Here is a 19,565-nt window from a genome sequence, read left to right as displayed (position 1 = left end):
CGATTGTAGCCGTATTAACGTGTATCGTTACGTTCTATCGGATATACACGGCAGAATCAATATTTGTTCAGCGAAGTTGCGCGCCGTTCATCGCGCATCTCCCCGAGCCGGGCGGCCTCTCGTGACTCCGTCGACGCCGCGCGATTTATCGACGCTGATCGTCAGCTATCGAGGAACAGAAGTACCCGGTGTCCCGTTACGGGAGGATATTACGTGCAAGGATGGCCGGGAGCGTCGATTGGCCGATTAGAATATCGATTAATATCGCCGGGACGTTATCGGCGTTTCGCGAGCCACACCTCGTGTACGTGTGTGTGTGCGTGTGTGTGCGTGTGTGCAGACGGGGAGAAGCCGTTGGCGAGTTCGAGACGATGTGAAAACTCACTCGTCACCTATGCGTCGTGTCTGATCGATACATACGATCGATTTGGAATTTCTGCCCGAACTATTCGTCCAATTTAGCGAGATCTCTCTCTGGGGAGGTCGTCCGGTTTCGCGATTCTCGTGAAAAATTCGCAAGAGACATTTTCCCGCACGCGTCGCTGGATCGCTGCTGCTGCTAAATTATACAGAGGCGACTTTTCCAGCGGATAGACAAAATCACGATGCGACATTTCGAATTCTAGCTGGGTATACGTGCTACCCGCGACGCCCTTCGGCGTTCTCTCATTGGCTCGCGAGGGCCGCCGTACAGAAGTGAGATCGGTATCGCGGTATAAGCTCGCAGCAAAGAATTATTAGCGTCATTACCTTTGTCATAAGATAGTTAATGGCTGGCTATCTTGATTGCGGCCGCGCTCGTGACAGTTCGATCGTTTACGTACGAAACGATTAGTCACTTTGTTACTTCCCGGCGCGATATTAATCGCGACGTGGATCTATCGAGCGCGCGTCATCCGGCGCGCTCTTTACGGGAGAGCACGAAAGACGTGATTCTCTCCTCTCCCTTCGCGGGGAAAAACCGCGGAGCAGCTGCGAACGAGCAGCGAGGGGGATCGCGCGTTTTCGCAAAAAGTCGTGAAATCTGGATCCGCGTTTGATCTACGGCCGGGTTGATTTATATCGGCGGCGAACGAAACGACGGTAGGAATGCAGATGTACGATCCCTCCCCGCGGGGATAACGCGACGCCGTCGATAATTTCTTTCCAAGCTCGCTCGCCCGCAAGAAGAAACGTTATGAAGTCATAATGTTTCATCGGGAAGCTAAGTACCTCTCTGTTGTATCTCAGGAAGAGTGACTAAACGGCTGTTACGCTCTGATCGATCGATAGCGCGGCAAAATTATACATTCCACCGCCGCTTTTTCTCCGAGCGATTCTCCGGTTTCGACAGCGCCGGTCTCATTTTTCATCCGATACCCGATCAATCATCGGCAGCGTATTCGACGGATTAGCCTGCGAATCGGACGACGTGTCCTCGATCGATCACGCTCGAATACTCCCGACGAGTTCTTAACGGTTTCACGACCGCCGTATTACGTATGCGTGATTTTACTCGCCGGTTCCTGCCTTGTAAGAAAGTATCCGCCGACAATAGCGGATTATACAGGGTGTCCCGAACTAATCAGATGACACGCGCCAAATTTCGAGCGGTAGAGGCTTCCTGAATGAATAACTCGACGATTTGCGCGTGAAAAATTAGCGGACAGGACCTGAGCGGATGCAAAGCAGATTTCCAGCAGATGCATAAGAATAGCGGCACATCTTGCCTGCGACATTTCGAGGCTGGGCCGGTAAAATGTCAGATATATTCGAATAAATTCGACTCGGTGACATTCGTGCGACTCCACGGAAACGATCCTCGAGGACGAGGTCCTGGGCGATTCAGGGGATTTCCTCCCCTGATCGGCAGCATTTTCGCAGCCACGCGAGCCGAACGAGCCGGGGGAGGGGAAAAAAACGCGCGCGGCCGCATCGCAAATACCGCCGGCGGTTTGATTTCACGGGCGGTCGTAAAACACCGAGGCGGCCGATTCGTCGAGCGTACGCAGACGGCGAAACGAAAAGCCCAGTGTTCTCCCCCGGTTGCAGCAGCTGCTTCTGGATCATCGGCGGACCGCGCGACCTTCCTTTTCCTCTCTCGATTTTATACGGCGGTCGCATCTCCTCTTCTCGACGAAAAACCGGTCGACGGGGATCGCGCTCCTCGCTGCCGAGGTGTGTATATCGAAAGACCACGGGCGAATTGCCTCTCTCGGTCCCGTAAACGAGCGAACGCGATCGAAGGTGAGAGTAGAAGAAGAGATTAGATCGTAAAGCGAACGGTGCGTCTGCTGTGTGTATGTGTGTGTAAGAGAGAGAGAGAGAGAGAGAGATCTTTCTCTCTCGAGAGCGAACGAGATGAAGCGGGCGAGAGTCGTTCCGCATCAGCGTTCGATCGGGATGCTGGATTCAAGATGCACGTTGCATCCTACGGCTACGGCCGATTACGCAAAGAAGCGAGAGTGGCAAAAATCCGGACGAGATGCAGGCGGATTTCGGACCTTTCGTACGGCTGGAATTTTATTACCGTTCTGGGCGGAACGCTAATTGTGCCTGTCGGATTGTCAAGCTGAAACAACGTCCGTGCGTGACGACTCTCGTGTGAGAAAAACGGATCACGAAATGAAAAGGCACCTTTGTCGCTCGTCACGCGTCCAGAATAGGAACCCTTCCGGACTCTAGCGAGAGCTAAACTTGCCCTACTTTCGATTTTCCGACCGGAGCAACGTTATATAAATTAGACAAATAGTTCGGATAAAAATTGTATGTCTGTCGCCTGTATTGATTAGATGCAACACACGTGTGACATTGAAGTGTTCGCCAGACATTTATCCATCTTAGTTAATTTCTCCCATCTAGATAAATTTTCCTACGACTGCGGAATCATTTTTTTTTTTCAGAGTGTATCGTTCACTCTTCGTCCCAGATAGGGTCTTTCTGGACGTACGACGAGAATTGAATATACCTTCCTCTTGATTTTCCGGCGAAACAAACGTTACACGTGACACGCTTGTGTAAGAAAATCCAAATATGGAATTGGAAAGGCGTATTCAGCATTTGCTAGGTTTGCAGAATGAGGCTCTTCAGGCCCTTCTGGGTGATTGATAAATGCACCTTTCTTTTGATTTTTCAGTTAAAGCGTTACCACGTAACGTTCGTGTGAGAAAAGTGCGGCTTGAGGTTAAAAGACATTTATCGTTTGCTATGCGTTCAAAATAGGGCCCGTGGGCCCTTCTGGACTCGCGGCGAATGTCGAATACCTTCCTCTCGATTTTTCGGCCAACGTGACGTTAAACGTGACTTTCACGTAAGAAAACAGGAACGCGGAATTAGAAAGGTACATTCAGCGTTCGCTATGCGCCCGGAATAAAGCCTCTGGGGGGCCTTTCTGGACGTATAACGAACTAAACGTGCCTTCCTTTTGATTTTTCGGTTAAAGTGACGTTACACGTGACGCTTATGTAAGAAAAAAAGGCACGTGAAAGTAGAAAGGCGTATTTAGCGTTCGTATCCAGAATGGAACTTAAGGCCGTATTCTAAACCCATAGCAAACGCTAAACGCGTCTTTCTGACTCCCCGGCTGAAACAATAATCAGAAGATTACTCATAACTAAGTCCCGGTCGAATTATAGAAGAAAAATCGATTATGATTGGCCGATTTCTTAAACCTTACACCTCGAATTGCAGGCCCCGTTGAACGTTCATACGAGAAAAATGAAATGAAAAATCCAAGGTCCGGCTTTAAGGTCCTCACCTCGTTTCCTCCGCGCAGATTTTCCCTTTCGCGAAAAACGATTACAGGGATGATTTTTTCCCTTCCCTTCTTTTCGCGGCCTCGCGTCTCCGCTCTAATGAGCGACGAAGCGCGCGTCGCTTGTTTGCTCGCGTAATCTCGAATTATTAATATCCCGCGCGCGAGTCCTCGAAATAATTTCACAGTCCGCAGATACGACGACGTTCGCAGCGACGTGCCGAGCGCGATACCAGTTTTTGCATCTCGCATCGAAAGCGATATTTCGCACGCACACACAGCTCGTTCAGCGCGAGGTACGTTCATACACGGTGCGTTACTCCACTCTCGGAGCAAATGGATTCCTATCAAGTCTCGTTTGCGGGATTATAAATTAGTACCAGCTCTCTCTCTCTCTCTTTCTCTCTCGTGGCGCGTTGGAAATAATTTTTCCTCCCCGGCGACAGCGGCCCTCCTCTCCTCCGCGCGATCAGCTCGGCAAGTCCCGACTGTCCGGCCGGTGGTTTACAAGGTAGACGCCTAACGGAACGCGCGACGTTTTCCAGCCGGCGGTGTAATAAGACGACGGCGAATTTGTATATACACGAGCGAGCAGCCGGCGGACAGAGCGAAAACGCCGACGGAGCCGTCAAGCGCGCACTGAGAAAGCAAGCGGATCTCGCGAGCGCGTTGCCGAGACTGGTCCAGACCGCAATTGACACCGGTTGGAATTCAGCTCGCCTCGACCTTCGCGGGTGCTCGCGATATCGGGGACAGCCGTTTTTCAACGTAACGGCACGCAACGTGGGATCTTTCGGGATTCCCAGGACGTTATTAGTCGCCGCTCGCGTTCACACTTCGGCCTCCGGTGCGACGAACGCCGTCGATTATGGGAGAGAAATTCCGGGATTTCAACGGGAAACACGCGTCGTCGATGGGATACGTGATTTCTCATCTTTCGGACGCGCACGGTGAACCGTTTTGTATTACCAACAGTTCAGACTTGATTTTTAATCAATTATAATCGTGTCATTTGCGCCGCTTTCCCATATTGCTCGCTAAATCTTCCGTATTGCCGTGAAATTCTGTCGCGAGCACACCCTAGCCGGAGGAGACCGCTACGGAATGTTTTATAGTTCATAAATGTTCGTGTCTTCGAGAACAATTCTCTGTGTGAGAATTGTTGGAAACGTACCATTGAAAATCGATCGACTCGACAACATTTATCCCGCGCATCTAGTCGAATTCGTTAGAAATAAACTTAACGGAGGCTGTGTGCGCCTCGAGGAGGACAATCTTCTCCTTTCTCATCTCCATATTATATGTTCCCGAAGTCAAGTCTGCCGTCTTACGAGCATCTGTGGCCGGGAAATTCTCTATCGAGACGTCTCGACGCTTATTGAACAAATTTCTAGTTCAATTCAAGGATCCACTCTAAGCTCTCTCTCTCTCTCTCTCCCTCTCTCTACGACCTTTATTCCATCACACCGCCACTGAGATGATTTTCTCTACGCACCGAGATATCGCGTATTTCTCAATCCGGATAATCCCGAGTGATACTGAAACTCACGTGGCTATCGGGATCGCAACATCGAGGTGGATGTGTTCCGCAGCGTCTCCAGCCGCGGTCGCGCGGAAAATACGCGTGAGATAGCTCGCGAGCGAGAAAGAGAGACTCTCCGCGTACCGAAATAAAGATCTACTTTTTCCGACATTCCGGGCGCTATTCAATGATCCTCCTCTCCCCCCCCCCCNCCCCCCCCTCCTCATCCCCTCTTCCGTCGTGCTTTCCGCTTCGTCTGCGCCAGTTTCTCCAGCGCGTAGTGCCGGGATACTTTCCTGCCGGGCGATCGTACCTCGCCGAGGTAGATGCGTAACGAACGGCGCATGCACAATTTCATCGGTGCAAGTGTAATAAACCCCGGGCAATCTTGCGCGCTCGCGCACGCCGTAGCGACACGCACACGTGCACGCGCGCGCGCTTGTGTTATCTGGACGCGGTACGCTACTCACGGTGAGTCGCCCGGCAAAACGAGGAAAGAGAGAGGGGAGGGGGAAGGCTCTCTGGTGGATCTCTCGAGCGTACGAAGAGCCGAACGCAAAGCGCACCACGCGGGAGTGCAGTAGTAATAATAAAGTAGTGGTGGTTGGCACGTCACGGTCCAACAGGCCGATCAACCGGCCGTGCGGCGAGCCGGCTACCGGTCTCCGCCCACGCACAAACGCGTTTCCCATGCACGTGCACGCACGTGTACATGCGTACGTACGTACGTACGCGCGAGACGCGCACGTCGAACACAAAGCGCGAGCGCGAACGTCGGTTGCGCGAAAGAGAGAGAGAGAGGTCTCGTATTGCCGACGGGCTCATCCGTGGGGTTTTACATACGCGTAGATACGATATCGTGGACACTCGGCTACTTAGCTACGTTTCTCCGGCTGAGAAGAGAGAGAGAGAGAGAGATCTCATGTTGCCGATGGACTCATCTGTGTGGTTTTACATACACGTAGATACGATATCGTGGACACTCGGCTACTACTAACTTCGTTCCTCCGGCGGAAAGAAAAAGAGAGGGAGAAAGTTTTGTTTCCACCCGAGGGTTGCGGGTGCCGAGTGAGGGAATCGCGAGCGGTGGGATCGCGAATGATCACGAGATCGCGGCGAGATCATCATCGGGGATCGACGTTGCCATTAGCGGGATGAATCGACACGACGAAATCCCGTTAACGATCTTGTTCGCGATCCTCAAATCGCTTGATTTTTTATCCAAATCGTTGGTCGTTATCAAATTTTGCCGTGAAATATAAAACAGTGGGAAAGTAGAGATTATTTGATTTAAATCCGCGCACAATTACGGGTGGCCATCAATGTTTGACAGTTTACAGAAAATAGATCTCTCTGGATTTAATAAAATTTGCTTGATCGAAACAAATTAGCCTTTCGAAACGGAGCAAACAAACGAATGTTAAATTCAATAAACAGAACTGTTTAGTCACTTAAACAATAAATATCTTTACGTCAAACAAATTTTTCTTTTGTATTTTTATCCAAACATTATAGTGATTGTCATAAGTAATAAATTATTTGAAATCACACTATAAAAAATAACGAAAAATTTCTGTTTCTGTTCCAGTGAAATAATATTTAATGTATGATAGGATAAATCTTTTTATTGAAAACAAATATTACTTCCTCTTAATAACATTACGTTTTTGTCAAACAATATGGTTTCCTCTAGTGAAATAACATTTTCATTCAAACAAAATAACATTTGATGTTAAATTATGTTATTTATATTAAACAAACCCAAGTCAAATAAAAAAGAAAATAGTAATTTCTATTTTCATATTGTTTTATATTTTTCGGCAAAATATGATTTAATGCCAGATGTATTCGCCATGCGAACATATCTGCGAGTGAGTGGAAAAAATGTTGCGAGGGACGGCGAGCTTACATCCAGTAGATACAATACAATACGATCGGACCATGTCCGACCGAGCAGTGATGTTTCTACTTGGCGCATTTTTCCCCGCAACCTTGTCGCACGCGCGTTGAAATCTCCACTCAAGTTGCCATCGTGATATTTCCGCGGATTTTTCTGTTCTCTCACGACCTTTCGTGGATTCATTGCAGGGACCCGGACCGGAACCGAAAGCGAAAACCGTATGGAAACCGGTATTTTTGTCGGACCGGGACCGTAAACCGTACCGAAATTTTATAAAGTCTACAAAACCGGAACTGAAATCGGAACCGTTACACTTTTTCTCGGTTTGCTGCTCTTTTCGGTTCTTATTCTGTGATTTTAAATAATCATATCTTTCTCATTTCATAATAAAATCCTAGTTCTCACGAAAAAGCAGAACATTGATTAGTTATCGCGACAAATGGAAGATTAATTTCAAGCATACAATATTGAACAGAAGAGAATTAATAGAAAAAGTAATATAGAAGAGAATTAATAGGAAAAGTAATATATTACAATTTTGAGATAAATAGAAAGACAATCATCCTGAATTGTACAAATCACTCGAACGGCACATGTATATTCTGAAAAAGCTCGGGGAATATCGAGACATTCTCCGAATAGTCTCTGAATCTACATAATTTCCATGTTCCGTTAGGAAAAGGTTACAAATAACAAGGACAATATTGTATATCCAAAAAAGTTAAGGGCAGAAGATGGAAATAGTGAAGAAATGCCATCTACACCAAGAAAGTGATATAATTATTTCTTATAATATATTATTGTACACGTTACACATATGTGTAAAATTTAAGTCGATAAAAATTTCAGTAAGTAAACAAATTTAAAGAACCGGAACCGAAAGAAACCGGTTTGATTTAAACGGTTTACCGGTATTTTCGTTGTCCGGAGAACCGAGACCGGAACCTTTATTCAATATTTTACCGGAACCGGATCGATATTTTCATTCGGTTCCTGATTCATTGCCGTCGCGGCTACCGCGGTAATAACTAATTATGAATCGAGCGCATACATGTAGACGCGGAAGGTGTTCTTTCGAAGCCGCTCGACGTTGTACGCACGCAGAGGGACACACGTGGGCGCGAGGCACGCCGTCTACGCCGTCGATTTGCTTCGCTTTCGCGGAGAAAATCGCAGAGAACAGAGTGTTGACGGGCCTCTTGCGCAATCCACGCCGGGAGAGTCTTTCTTTCTTTTCTGCGTTTTCTATCTCTCTTCGTCTCTCCGTAGGCGAGCGTGTCCGTCGCGGTAAACTCTACGATTTAAAGCACGGTACATTATAACGCTTTCCTCGCGACGTTACTTACGTACTCGATACTTATGTACACGCGAATGTCGCGCGATACCTTCACGCTCGTTACACTTTAAGTACGACCTCTGCGATTCCCGGTTAGTTCGCAGTGTTTTATACGTACGATGCGACGAGGCCCGCTCGAAACTCTGATGCCATGTGAAATCTTTCATTTTACAACAGTACGAGAGCTAAGATGGCGAAATATATTTAAGAAATTCAAATATTTTAATCATATAATTAACTGCTTATTGATCCTGATAATGCCTTAAATTTCCCGTTTCGCTGTTTGAGCGTCAAATTAAAATATTATCAATGTAAATTTAATAAAATCGGTTGTTCTACCGTAGCATTAAAATTAAATCCGTGCATTGAGAAGAAAAATATTTAACCCTTTGCACTCCAGCCTAGTAATGCATAGAGGCTATTAGTTCCAAGTACATACCTATGATGTAGAAGAAAAATAGAGTCGTTTCAANTATATATATATATTTATTTATACCAATACATATTTTTACACTGAGAAACTCCTTTCGAAAATAAAATATACATTTTCTCAAATCTGTAACTATTTATAGAAATATTGTTTATTTTACTTAAATAAAAGAGCTGAGAAATTTAAGTAAATATGTTATTAATGTTCATAGAATAATTATTTTTTATTTTTTGAATATTTTTTCTCCGTGCAGAATTGAAAGTTGAAGAGGAAAGTTAACAAGTGTCAATATCGTCGAAATAAATGTTTTCTAGTTCTAAATAGGACACCTAATTAGACGTAAATTATCCTTAAGAGCGTGAAGTATTAAAATTTCGACTCGAGTCAAGAGCGGATTTTCGAACGATCGCGACTTTTTAAGGGCCGTCTATATTTGAGACAGTAAGACTGCGGAGTATGGAATAAAAGATTTGTTTTTGATGGAATAAAGTAAATCATTAGGCATCGGTGAAATGAATCGTTCCCATTTTCTACTCGCCCTTTACTTACTTCCAATGTAGACGATCCTTGAATAATCCATTTAATTATTCCATCACGCGAAATGACGAGTGTTTGAATATGGCGAGGGGAAACGGGCAAATCCGTCCCCCTCGTCCTTTGCATAAAAATATATGCATGTTGCACGAGACGAGAAAGCGTTCACCGTGCATCGAGCGACGTCTCGTGAGCGTTTCCCGTGCGGGAAAAATCAGGAATTATTATAACGCAGAGGAGTTTAGGAGAAACTCGTGAACGCGAAAGCGACCGCGAGTATTAATTCTATTTATCGGCGTGCTGTCAGCCTCCGGAGATCCGGGTCTCGTTAATGACCGCATTGGTGGCCAATTAATACTTTCAACACACGCATCCTTCGATTGACTTCAGGTCCGCGAACAGATCTCGGGAAAGCACCGCTCGCGCGGTGGACCACGTGCGCTTTTATTCTTATTGTTTCAGCAAGATTCATCCTTCCACCGGACGCGTCCCGGTTTTCGCGACTTCAATTTTACCGAGAGATTATCTGAGTAATTTCAGAGTTAATTTCACTGAGAGGTTACCTGAGTAATTCAAAGCTAATTTTCCTCCGGCGGAAATATCGAAGAAAGTTACCGTTAATTACGGCAACTTTTCAACGTTCGACATAATATATTTGTGTGTGTGTATGTATGTGTGTAGCTAAGTATCGAATTAAGATTCTGTTAAAGTTCGTTTGAAATTCATCGGAGAGAATAATTTCAGAAAATAATTTTTTATTGTCTATTCGAATGCCGAAAGTTCAGTTCGCGAGAAGATCCGCTTCTTCAATTATTTGTATCTCGGAAACTGTTGATGTCTCGACATTTCCATCGGGGAACAGTTAACTTTAAATTGCTCGGAAAATCTCTTGGTAAAATTAATACCGCGAAAACTGGGATATCCTATATATTAGTTCGTACTTATATAGTAGAAAATTTAGTGTTAAAAACGGTCCACCGGGAATCTCTTATTATTTATTTATTTTGTCACTTGAGCGAAGGGAAATGCGATAAAAAGTATATAAATATATGTCGAATTAATGTATTCACCTTGTTGAAATAACACGAAAATTCCCGTGGACCGTTTTTACTGAAAATTTTTTTCAACACGTACGAAAGTGTAATTATAATCTCCGGGAGATTCTCCCGATGTTGACCGGCTACTTAAAGCTCAACTAAGGCTGCCACCTTTCTCTGGCTATTTCGTATGAATCAACATAAATTTACATATCGTCGGACCGAATATGTTCAGATTCCTCTTTTTGTTCCTTTCCTTTTCCTTTGTCGTTTTTACGATGAATAATCATTAGTGAAACGCGAGTTGACCCGGCGGAGAGTACTCGAGACGACCGGCGTGAGAGGCACGGATCTCCTCGTGATCGATCAACAATGTGTTAAGAAAGAATCTCTTCTACGAATTGGTCGGAGAGTTCGCAGACGCAACAACTCGAAGGGAACTTGAGACACCCCGCAACCACGCGTCGCGTCACCCACGTGGGCGATGAGTTTCAGGTGAGAGACGGAGCTTTCGAGACACGTGAGTCCTCCTTCCACTGTTCTTTTTACGAGCTCCTCTTCGCCTCGCCATTGTCTGTCGTCGGTTTCTTCGCTCGCTTGCGCACCACTCAAGTACGTAGATGGTTTTAGATGGTAAATAGGTGAAAAAGTTCGTCGGATGACTCAGGACGGGCCCACAAGCGCGACGCGCGTCAACTGCGCGGCATTTTTTTCACCGGGAAGAGAGGATGTAGGCAGACAATGGGACGGAGTAACAAGGAGCCTCGTCGGGGCCGAACGTCGTCCGCAATTTGCATGCAATGTGAAACCGGTGGGTCAGCGGGCTACGATAAATATGCATGATTTCGGTTAGAGGAGAGCGAGAAAACGCAGTGAAAAACGGAACTCTGCAACGTTCGTTCAGCGAATTCATCGGCGGGCTACGCGTATGAATGATGTCGCTTCCGAAATGATTGTTCCCCGAAACTGGTGATCCGGAAAATCTCAAGTTTCCAACGCAAATCCCGAGGGATTCCCCCCTGCATTTCTCCCCTCGAACTTCCCTCCTATTCGCGTGGGAATTCGACGCGGCGAAGGAGTCAATAGCGTCGCGAAGGGAAGTTGAATGAAATCGCGGAACCTCGCGGATCTGCGTTAATCCGACACGCGGAACAATTTCTTTTCCTCCTCCGCAGTGCCGCGCGGAATTAAATTACGCGGCCGGCGTCGTAGCGTATCGGCGCGCAGCGATAAATCAAGCCGGCAGCGTCGAAAGCTCTTATTACAACGCCCTCGTTGAAAGGGCGAGAGATCCGCGAGATCGTGCGCTCTCGCGGCGGCCTAACAAGCGAACAACGCCGCCTAGCAATTTTGAAGATGATCGCGCTCGAGTCGCGGATTCCCGCGAAAAAGTCACCGGCAGCAACGAGGAAGGCAGCCGAGACGGAAGCGGGAGCGCGCCTCGAATGTGGATCGGCCTTAATATTATGAAACGCCCGCTTGTGATATCGACGACGCCGCGCGCGGATCCTCGCCCCGTAAATACCAGGTTCGCCGCGTCACCGGCCGATCGCGAGCGTTAACCAACATCGCCGCGCGGCGTATCGCCACGAGCGTAATCATACACGAATGCGCGGAGGAATTTGTTGATATTAATCAACGTCGTCGTCGCGAGGGACGCGCACCCAGGGGGGTACCGCGGGCGACGCGCACCCAGCAATTTTCGAGATAATAGTCTCCCCCCCCCTCCGCCGCTTCGCTAGCTCTCTCTATCCGGCGGGACTGCCGACGAGCCCCACGTGAAAACGCCACTTGGCGCCGATTAGTTTCTAATTATCGGCCGCGACTTAACCCTTAGACGCACGCTGGGATGTTTGCTTCTCACCTTTTTACTCGCAGATTTTCCTCGATGAAATTTTCATCGCACTCCGACCGTTCTTCTTTCATTTTTCTAGTATCTCGCGGATGGGTGAATGCTAAAGATCGTGGAAATATACATTTTCTTGGATGCAAAAGCGTTGTAAATAACGAAATTAAGAAAATTGCCTGTCTTCTTACCGGAGAAAATACACTTCCCGGCGATTTTTCCAAAATTTCGGTGTTGAAACTTGTTTAACGAGGTCTTTCAACGTCTGATGTCGGAATTAGACGATTAGCAGAATCGAAGATGGCAGTTCAATATGGCGGATCGAAATAGCAACAAATGAAGCGATTCTCTTCAAATCACACCCCAGGGGGATTTTCGAGTCGCTGATTACGAATCTGGGCTCGAGATGGAAAAATGATCAAATTCGAAATGTCGAGTACACAATAGTGGATCGAACTCAGTGTTTGTAGCTTCCAAAGCTCCCGAGTGCAAATTATGAAACGCGATATCGCGAAAACGAATTAGAGGGATTGAAATGATACAATCTGCATGAGACAAAATCATATTTAGACCAAATTCCAAGTGATTCGGCTGCAATTTCGGTCCTCCGCCAACTCAAATTAAGAAAAATTTTCAATCTTGGACCTTGGATTCGTAATCGGCGACCCCAAAAACCGGCTACGGAAGGTTAACGCAGCGTACGTAAACGTGCGCCATTTATTCCCCTGGAATCCCGACGCCTCCTAGAGGGTTGAGAAGGACGGGATGGGAGGAGGGGGGAGAAGGGAGAAGACCGTGTTTTCGATCCGCGTTAATTAATTAACGCAGCCGAGGGAGACGGTTACGACGACGGAGCGCACCCTCGTTTCTCGGGGAGACAGCCGGTAATTTTCAGCGCGCGGCGTTTAGAGCGCTTCGGCATTAAAATGTACGTGGAAATGGGCGCGAGCTGCGGGTAGCCGCAAGTGACAAGCGGACGGCGGAGTGATTTAGAAGAGGCCGAAGCGACGGCAAGTTCCGTTTCGGCGAAGATGACGAGGTCGAAATTAGCGGAAGCCGCGGGGATTCGCGCGAGGTGCTTTGAGCTCCGAGCCTTAAGAAATTGACCGATCACGTCAGTCGAATACGAGGAGAATAACCGATCGGTCAATTTTTTCAGGCTCAGAGCTGAAATTTTCATTGTAGATCCCGCTTAAGATATGTCGTCGCGACCGGTTTGAGCTTCCCGCGTCGCGAAACTGTCGCGTTTCCCACTCGTGCGACTCTCCGTCCCTTCGCGGTCCGGTTTCTCCGATCGATCGATCGATCACTCGGCCGACTCGTTTCTCACGTTAATCACGGATGACTAATGGAAAACTAATCGCGCGGATGCTTCGCGCGGGGATCGACCCGGGTCCAAAGTTCCACCTTAAACCTCACCCTTTGTTAAATCTTTAATCACATGACGCGTTAGAAACTAAAGTAACAAAATGGGTTCAATTTCAACTTGCTCCCAATTTGATTAGAATGGTGTCTGAAATTTCCGTTCTCGTATTTTGGTTTCAGCGTCGAGACAGCTTGTTTACCGTAGGATTTTAGCATTGAAATTAAATTCGTAGATTTCGTAGAATCCATCGAAATATTACAGGAGTTCAAGAGAGAAGTTGGCCGTGCGTAGCGCCGTCCGCGTAGATTCCAACTAATCAACAGACCGTCCGAAGCAGGCGCGAAGTATCTTCCGAAATTGGCGTCGAAATTTCGGCTCGGAAATGTCAGCGGAGATTACGCCGATCTTCGTGGCCTGCCTGCAGGTTCGCACCGGCGCGGACGTTCGATCGTCGTCCGATTCGCGTAATCGGAAGCCGTTCGCTTTCTTCGCGCCGGGCGACGATGAAATCGCGGCACGCACAATCGTAATCTCCGTGATGCGCGATCGAGTAGGTGGACGCGGAGGATGAGAGCGGAACGGTGAGGAGGTGAGAGGAGGGAAGGCATCGACGACCGGAAGCCACGGTTTGTCCAGCCGTTGAACCTGGTCTCGTTTAATTCCGCTCACGACGAGCGACGCTCCGCGGCGAACCAGGGCTATTATAGCGTTGCACCGCGAGCGAGCGAGGATGACGTTATATACCCCGAGGCTGTCCACCGCCGTTCAACTATCTCCTCGTTCTCTCCTTCTCTCTCTCTCTCACTCTCTCTCTCTCTCCTTCGCCTTCAACTTCCAAGCCGTCCTCCTCTCGCGAGGCGAACCGCTGAGTCTCCCGCTAAACAGCACCCGCAGAAAGAGAGCGAGAGAGAGAGAGAAAGAGAGGGAAAGAGAGAAAGAGGGGGGGGAGGGGAGGGAGAAGAGTTAGGCCACGGCAGATTAACCTACGCGGACCTCGCTAATTTCCACGGCTTGGGAATAGCAACCGGTATCTCAGCTGGATTGCGGATGTACGCAGCAGGAAGCTTTGTGATTCCCGACTTCCTCCGGTAAACGCCTCGTCGCCCGCAGAGCCCCCGTGACGAGGGAACGCTTTCAATCTCTCGTCGCTGTCGATTTTCATCGGCGGACGGAGAGCGGGACGATCCGCGGGAGATCGCCGCGTTCCTCGTCTCCGACGGCCCGATATCGGCGAGCCGGACGTCGTCGAAGTGTCGCGAGGATGTCGTCGTGACCTCGAGGACGACGCGGCAGGTTTCGCGGATTTCTCATCCCCCGAGAGGGAGGGAGGTCGATGACGACGATTCTCGTTCGAGACAGAAGATTTGACTCTACGTTAAATCTTTGATTCCACGACACAGTGGTAGCTGAGACGGCGAAATGGATTTAATTCGAATCACTTAATTACTTACTCCCATTCTGACTCGTATTTCGACGAAGTATTCAAGTTTTTCGGCGAGGCAATCTTGAACACTCAGATGAATTTCATAATCGAAATGTCGACGGTATTTACAGCCTCTAAATAGCGTTAAAGTTAAATCTGTATACACGGAGAAAAGTAATAAATACAGGATGTTCCTTAAGTACTGTCCAATATCTCAGAAGTTGTTATTGGAGCTCGTTTTATGATGAAACCAGTCGTATGTTCGTGCGAATTTTTCTTCATAAAAAGACCTCAGAAATTAATTCTCAAAACGTCGGATAGTGTTTAAGAAACCCTGTATATTCATTTATTTTTTAGCGCTACGACGGCGTATTATTTGCGGTCCCCCTAAATTACTTTTGTTCTCCGTGCGGAATTAAAGATTTAGAAAGTAAATCAACAAATGTTGCTTTCCACTGGACTATCGTCTGAATAGACGCAAACTGTTCCTGAAAGCGTCAAAGTAGCATCCGAATTTCGACTCGAGATTGTCCCGCAGCTCGTAACGTGTCTTTTCGCACGGAGAAAACAGATCTTGCTAAAACAGCAAATGCTCGTCAATATGGTGAGAGTAAAAAACAATTTGTTTAGACAGCAAAAAATGTTTTTTTCGCCGTCACTATATCGACAAACATTTGCTGTTCCGGCGAAAATACATTGTTTCCTCCGTGCGCAACTCGAATGCACCTTACATGGGTCCGGCATGCGAATCGATTACGCCGTATAAGAATGGATTTCTTCACGGATCGTAATTGGCGGTAATCGCGGGACTTCCTGAATCGTGAATCCGAGACAGGTGCATTTCCTCGACATCATTACGAGCATCGGGCGGAGGGGAGGAGGAGGATTATGGAGAGAGGGAACAGGACGATTAAATGAATAAGGACTTATGGCAATAGGGAAGGAGCGCACACGCATACACAGCTGACGCGTCTTTTATAACGCGCCAGTAAAGTGCTCCGTTAAAAGATCATCCCGCCTATCCTGTGGGCCGATCCGGCGAATTTAACGATTCCGTCCTCCTTCCCGGACAAAGTACGCCGTAACTACGTCGTAACCGGTATTTCCTCAACATAGTTAATTGCGACGTGCGTGTCCGCCCGTTCGACAAATAGTCCTGCCACTCGCTCGACGGCAAGTATCATCCTGTGGCGGCTGTGAAATAGGGGAAACGAAGAAGAGGACCGGCGAAGGATGCGCTCGGGAAACAACCGGCGTGTTTCGTTCTCGCGCGACCAAGTCGAAATTTCCATTCCGCATTATGGAGCGGTCGCTGTGACTTGTTTACGCGAAACTTCTTTGCGCGATACTTTCAAAGAAAAAAAAAACGCATCCGCGAGATTTGCGATGGAAAATTGGACGAGCACTTTTCTCTCACTCGAACGATCAATAAGCAGTCGTAGGATTGACATTGACAAAATTACGAGAAAAGAAGCTGGGAAAGAAAGTGTCCGCGTCGAGTGAATTTTCCGACCGCTGATTGATCGATTCGAGTAAAAGGGGAGTGGTGCTCGTTCGATTATACAAGTGTGCTGATCAAATGTCGTTTTGCAGATGTATCTTTTTATTTGAAAGTATAAAATGTGAAAAATCTTGACGTAATTTCGTTGGGAAGGTTAATGTAAAAAAAAACGTCGAACGGCGCGTTTACCTGTAGAACTGCCGGAAAGAGGAGACAGAAAATATGGTACTCACGAGTTAGAGGTAGAGCGTGCCGACACGTCGGGGTGCCACGACAGTGACAGCCAGACGTGGCCCGCATTTAGTCGGTGGCAGTGGTGCTGTCGTGGCGGGCGGCGGAGTTTCCGGTCTCGTGCAGCCGAGGCCGCTTCCACCTCGAAGCTCCCAGACTAAATTCGTCAGCGATCGCGGCCTGCTTAAACGTCTCGATCTAGATATCCGCAAACGACATCGGTAAGAGACGATCAATCATCGTTCCATCTCCGTGCGATCGTTGGCAACGGATACGCGAGAATGGTGCGATTTCTTTGATTTTTGCGACTGATAGGGAAAACGCAACCGATTCCGAGGAGTTTCGGATATATTGCGGAACATCTGAGAGTATGAGTGTTTCTTCGCCGTTCCCGCGCGTGTCTTTCTTCGGAGATTGAAATCACTCCTCCGGGGTAATTCGACACAAGCGGCCCGTAAGATAATTTTGTGAAATTGATGAATTATCTCAACTTGTATGAAAGAAATTAATAAAGTTCACGTTAATGTATTTCAAATTAACGAATAAATATGATTACGAGCAAATATAATAAATTTTAAATGAATAAATATATATTATTACGTGTACTATTTAATTCGGCTAGTTTCTCGATAGTTTCAGTTCAGAACCTGTCCAGTTTCTGACGAAGTCATACCCGAAACCCGTAAGTTTCCAGGCAAGAAAACTAGCTAAAAAGCAGCTGGTTAGCAGAAATGATGATCAGTGGTTGGTCAGAAACTGGCTGAATGTCCGGAATTCGTCTATCAGTTTGAATGGAGAAACCGTTATCACCGAAGGTATTTCGAGAGAAGGAAACTGACCTCTTTTCCGGCAGCTTAGCGCCCGCGCCGGAGTCCCCGGACGTCCTGCCGCCGGAGTGGCTGGAGTCGAGCGTGCCGTCGAGCTCCATCGCCTGCTGGAGATTCGTGAGGCTCTTGTATCTGATGTTGAAGAGCGGCGAGCCGCCCTTGTAACCCGGCGGCGTCTCCTTCAGCGGCGACGCGCTCTTCTGCCTCATTAGCGGCCGTCCGCGCTGCGTGCCGCTGTTCTTCACGTAGAGCTTCGCCAACGGCGGCTTCTCGACCCTCGAGGCCGGCTGCTGGGGCGCCTCCTTGACCGCGCGCCTCGTCCGCTTCTCCGCCTGGATCTTCTTCGTCGGTATCGTCTCGATCGGCGGCGGCTCCGGCCGGTCGTCCAGGAGCGGCGCGATCGTCACCGTGACCGGCGTGAGCGGCGGCGGCGTCTGTCCGCCGGGCAACGGGCTCTCGTACGGCGACCTCACGCTCTTCGGCAGCGGCGCGAAGCCGCGCACGTAGTCGTAGATCTGATCGATCTCGTCGTAGTCCTCGGTGCAGGCGGACGGCGGCACCCGGTTCTCGTCCCGGTAACCCGCTATGTGGCCGCTCTGGTGGCCGTTGCTGTGATAGTGATGATGATGATGATGATGCCCGGCGGCGTTCCTGTGATGAGCGACGGCCGGCGGCGCGTGCTCCGAGTTGGTCGAGGGCCGCCTGAGGAAGCCGCCGGAGCCGCTCCGTCGGGGGGGTTTGCTCTCGCCCAGACGGCCGTCCAGCACGTGGGCGCGATCCGCGACGTCGGCGACCAGCCGGGAGGCGCGCTCCACCAGCCTGGTGAACTCCTGCATGGCCCGCAGGACCTCCTCGTTGCGCGCCTTCACCAGCTTGAGGGGGGCCGCGAGCGGCAGCGCGACCGCCGCGCCCTCGCGCTGTAACGGCAGCGCGAACACGTGCTCCTCCTCGAAGGTGGAGAGCAGCCTGAGCTCGGGGACGAACTGGGAGGAGGACTTGAGACCCCGCGGCGGCTGGCCGTGCACCAGCCGCACCGTCAGCGGCAGACGTTTGCTGAGGAGCGCCCGGGCGGTGTGCACGCCGCTGATGTTGTCCTCGCGCGCCAACGCGCTGAACCGGCCGCGCTGCTCCATCCCCAGGAGCACGCTGTCGCCCCGGCAGTCGACGCACCGGAGGAAACGGCCCCGGCCGGGCAGGGCGACCTCACCGGCGGTGACGATCGTCTCGCCGGCCGGCAGGGTCCTCGTGCCCTCCGGCACGACGATCCCGTCGTCCACCCGACACCCGATCCCGCGCAGCGTCTCGCGCACCAGCGCGCCCTCCTCCGGGCAGCGTCGCGACAGCTCGCTCACCGACTCGATGCCGCGCACCGCCCTCCCCTCCTCGCTGAGGATCTCGAAGTAGCCGGTGTAGGAGTCCGGTATCGCGAGCCTCGGCCCGACGCCGACGACCCTCCGGCCCTCCTTGATCTTCACCGCCTGGGCGACGATCTTCCGCCGACGGCCGGCGGACACCAGGAGCGCCGTGCTCTGCAGACTCGGGGCCGGCAGCGTCGGCACGCCCAGCCCGCCATATTGGCCCTTGGTGATCTTGATGACCGCCGGCAGACGGTACTTGGAGACGAACTCGCGCAGGTAGCTCGCCTCCTCGGCCCAGCGCGCCGCCGCAACGACGATCTGCCCGTCCGTCGCGGCCATCGCCGCCGCGTCCCCCCGCGCGGCCCGACGAGCCCACCGACGATGGATCGGCGCTACTGCTGCTGGCCGCGCGTCGCTCCTCTATGCCCCATCTGCGGAGAAGAACGCTTCGTCAGAAGGATTCGCTTCCTTTCTCGAGGACGATATTTTTCACACAATTTTTCGTTGACTCAATTTTTTAC

The 19,565-nt window shown here is 49.5% G+C and overlaps 1 protein-coding gene across 1 annotated transcript in view; it reads right to left on the bottom strand.

The window, feature by feature from the left end:
• The window catches only part of LOC106745840, a 43,017-nt gene extending 23,634 nt beyond the window's left edge, over window positions 1-19,383 (bottom strand). The window contains exons 1-2 of the mRNA XM_014621808.1: window positions 17,699-19,383; window positions 16,862-17,057 (exon numbers count right to left, since the gene is read on the bottom strand). Of these exons, the coding sequence (XP_014477294.1) occupies window positions 16,865-17,057; window positions 17,699-19,383 (1,878 nt within the window). The 3' untranslated portion in view covers window positions 16,862-16,864. The remainder of the gene's footprint in view (window positions 1-16,861; window positions 17,058-17,698) is intronic.
• Window positions 19,384-19,565: the final 182 nt, after the last annotated feature.

This window comes from Dinoponera quadriceps, unplaced genomic scaffold, assembly GCF_001313825.1.
Source record: "Dinoponera quadriceps isolate SergipeBrazil2010 unplaced genomic scaffold, ASM131382v1 scaffold1692, whole genome shotgun sequence".
Classification (NCBI taxonomy): Eukaryota; Metazoa; Arthropoda; class Insecta; order Hymenoptera; family Formicidae; genus Dinoponera; species Dinoponera quadriceps.
The sequence above is the reverse complement of the archived record's forward strand: the minus strand, read 5'-3'. Positions and strand labels throughout refer to the sequence as shown.